The sequence below is a fragment of the Euprymna scolopes genome, chromosome 45 (genome assembly GCF_053919585.1).
Source record: "Euprymna scolopes isolate OS-2025 chromosome 45, ASM5391958v1, whole genome shotgun sequence".
NCBI classification, from domain to species: domain Eukaryota; kingdom Metazoa; phylum Mollusca; class Cephalopoda; order Sepiida; family Sepiolidae; genus Euprymna; species Euprymna scolopes.
Genome location: NC_136526.1, coordinates 30,688,325 through 30,692,052, shown reverse-complemented (window position 1 = coordinate 30,692,052; position 3,728 = coordinate 30,688,325). Strand labels below are relative to the sequence as shown.

The 3,728-nt window shown below is 35.2% G+C and overlaps 1 protein-coding gene across 1 annotated transcript; it reads left to right on the top strand.

Annotated features, from left to right (window-relative positions):
• The first annotated feature begins 878 nt into the window (after positions 1-878).
• LOC145269145 (uncharacterized) lies at positions 879-1,277 on the top strand. Its single transcript, XM_080124752.1, has one exon. It carries the CDS (start codon positions 879-881, stop codon positions 1,275-1,277), a length of 399 nt encoding a protein of 132 aa, XP_079980878.1.
• Positions 1,278-3,728: the final 2,451 nt, after the last annotated feature.

Here is a 3,728-nt window from a genome sequence, read left to right as displayed (position 1 = left end):
GGTCAGCTGCTACAAAAGCACACTGAAAGGAGCTGCGGAGCCGCAGTTTGAAAAAGAAGTTGAGAGATGAATAGATGAAGGAATATTAATGGCGTGGTCAGAGAAAGTTGAAGGAATTTTGCCACTCATGGCTGTGGTCCAACCTATTAAGAAGAAAGTTAGGCCAGTGTTGGATTTCCGTGAGCTGTTAGCTACATGGGACATACTTTCAGTGCACAAGGGTTGGCACCAGATCCGGATAAAGTCAAAGCAATATCAGAGATGCAACGCCCTACCGATATCCAAGGCGTTCAGTGATTACTAGGAGTCGTAAACTACCTCGCCAAGTTTGCACCCAAACTCAGTACAGTATGTGAACCACTGCGACGCTTACTGAACAAGGAATCTGTCTTTGACTGGCTGCCGCAACACGAAACAACATTTATTCAGATTAAAAAGCTCATCACTGAAGCCCCTATTCTTCATTATTATGACCTCAATAAGAAGGTCTCACTTGAATGTGACAGCTCGGAAGTCGGTCTAGGGGCAGTCCTAACACAGGAAGGACATCCCGTTGCATATGCATCTCAAGCACTCACAAAAATGGAGCGAAACTATGCCCAGATTGAGAAAGAGTGTCTTGCCATCGTATTCGCCACAGAACGTTTTGAACAATACATTCTCAGTAAAGAGAAAATCAAAGTATTCTCCGATCATAAACCCCTGGAGGCAATGCTTGCAAAACCCATTCATGTGAACCCAAAGAGACTCGAGCGGATGCGGCTAAGGCTTCAAAAATATTTGATTTTGTGGAGGTCGGCCTGCTCCCAGACCTAAGTGGGAACTCCATCGTTAAAGTGCTCAAACCCATCTTTGCTACACACGGCGCACCAGCAGCAATGATAACTGACAATGCAACCAACTACATGAGCAGTGATTTCCGTAGATTTCTGGAATCATGGGACATTGAACACATAACTTCTAGTCCTCACCACCATCAATCGAACGGACGGGCCGAAGCAGCAGTGAAATTGATGAAAGGCATTGAGAAATCGACAAAGGAAGGCACGGACATGTGGAAAGCCATACTAGAATGGCACAATGCTACAAAACCTGGTATGCACAGCTCACCAGCACAAAGATTATTTTTCAGGTGCACTCGCTCCATGCTACCCTGCAAAACCACAGATTACACACTGCAAGTGCAAGCAGAGGTACAAAATTCCCTCATAAAAAACGACAAACGGCGAAAACATATTATGACCATCATACCAAGCCACTACCCAATCTCACCATAGAACAACCTGTAAGGGTGAAATGCCACCCCCAAATCCCTAACAGCAACTGGGAATTGGGCACAGTCATTAGTAAAGTAGCTCCACGCAGTTATGGGGTCGAAGTAAACGGAAGATGTTATAGAAGAAACAGAATCCACATCCGCCAACCAACCACTTTCCCAATGGGTGTACACTCCATACACAACATGCCTCCACTAGTTATGTCAGAAATTTCGTGAAAAATAGGGAATAATTCCACCCCGTCTTTCCAAGCTTATAACTCCTCGAAACATGTCATTCAATCCGTATTTTTTTTTTTTTTAATTAAAGGAGCAAGGATCAAGGTTTCATTTAAAAAAAAAACAAAAAAAAACGTGTTTTTTTTAAAAAAAAAAAAGGTTTTAAACTTCGCACTTTACAGGTAAATTTCTAAAAAACACTACTTTTTTTTTAATTTGAATATATTATTTATTGACCTTTTCTCTTCAATTTGTGATATATAACACTTTGGTGAGTAAATTATTTATTTACTTTTTAATAGACATTTGAAAATTGGAGGCGTGAATTATTCGCCCCCCCCTTGTCTTTCCAAGCTTATAACTACTCGAAAAATGTAATTCAAACCCTATTTTTTTTTTCAATTAAAGGAGCAAGGAGCAAGGTTTTATTAAAAAAAAAAAAAAAAAGAAAAACACAAACAACGTGGTTTTAAAAAAAAAAATTTAACTTGGAACTTTACAGGTAAATTTCTAAAAAACACTACTTTTTTAAAAATTTGATTATATTATTTATTGACCTTTTCTCTTCAATTTGTGATATATAAAACTTTAGTGAGTAACTTGATTATTTACTTTTTAATAGACACTTGAAAATGGGGGGGGTGAATAAAAAAAAACGTTTGTCCAAAATATTATATTCGGTTTATTGGAAAGAGCATAAAATTTCACATTGACCCTGAAAATATCGTAAAAATAGAATCAATAGAAAAATTTTGATAGATTTTTAAAGTTTCAACATTGAAAAATATTGAATTCGTGTTTTTTAAAAAACAAAAAAAAAATATTTCTATTACTTTTAAAACAACTTTAAAAGTTTATTTTTGAAGTATAATCCATAAAGAACATAACCAACCCACTTTTAAAAGAGAAATTACGAGTTTTTTATATATATTTTATTCGCAGTTTCCGTGTTAGGGATGTCACAATTTTCTACAAAAATTCTGATACACCTATGCCTTGCCTCCACGCCACAGCATCTGAAACAAAGATTATCAGGCAAACCCAGGACCACAACGATCCCCAACACATGAGAAACAACTTCGTAGGTCTAAGCGGCTGCACGATTGAGAGACTACACACTCTAACACACACACACACACACCGACTATAATACACCACACATTTCGTTCAGTCAAACTAAGAACTAATGGAGAAAAACGGGGATGTCATGGAGTACGTAGCTGCGGCTACAAAAAAGTACGTAGCTACGACTACAACCTCCTGCGAAACTGTGCGTATGAAAACACAACTAGCTCCGCGAGTCACCATTGATTCCAATAAAGCTGCGGCATATTCTTAACTCAATATCGGCTTTCTTTTCTCTCTGCTTCTCGCTACTTAACAGCTACTTAAATTTATTTTCAACATTTCTAAAAACGAAAACCTTACATATTACCCTTAATACTGATCTTAAATTCAAGATGGTGGTCTAATGGTTTATTATTCGAAATTAAAAAAAAACTTTCCAAAGACAGTTTTATTTGTAAAAATAATTCCACTTAGAAAAACCTGTTTGATTTTTAGATGGATAAATATTAAAACTGGAAAAAAATTAATTATTAATTGCACGTCTTAACAAGAATGTGATCTGTTGTGTTAGCCTTTCTTGATGCAAAAAAGCCAAGTAAGATTTAGAAAAAAAGAAAGGAATAAAAAGATGAAATTCAAAATTAGTCTGTATCTGTCTATTTATTTGCTAAGTAGTATTAATACTTGTGAAGATATTCTCTTTTGTTTATAAGGGACTACTCAAGTCATCTGTTTTATAGTTAGGGTTCTTATCTAGAATTCACCCTACATTAAAAACACAAATAAGTTAATGATATGTTGCTTTATATGATACGTTTATGTAAGGTTTAATAGTCATTGTATAAAAAAAAAATTATGCGATTATTGGGGATTCGTTGGCATTACAACATAAATCTCAACAAATTTGAATTATTGAAATATCGCCTTGTTTTTTGGGTTTTTTTTCTTTTTTAAATTGTTTTCAAAATTGGTGAAGAAAACGGCTGCTCTTCTGGTACTCATAAAATTTTATTTTCTTATTTAAAAATAAAACAACTTGATAAAATTACATGATTTTTAGAATATAATAATTTAATTCTGTCACAAGTACGAGGTTCCTTCAATAAGTTTTAAGATATTTTTATACAAGCATTTAAAATTGTCGTGGACTTCTGAAAATTCAGTA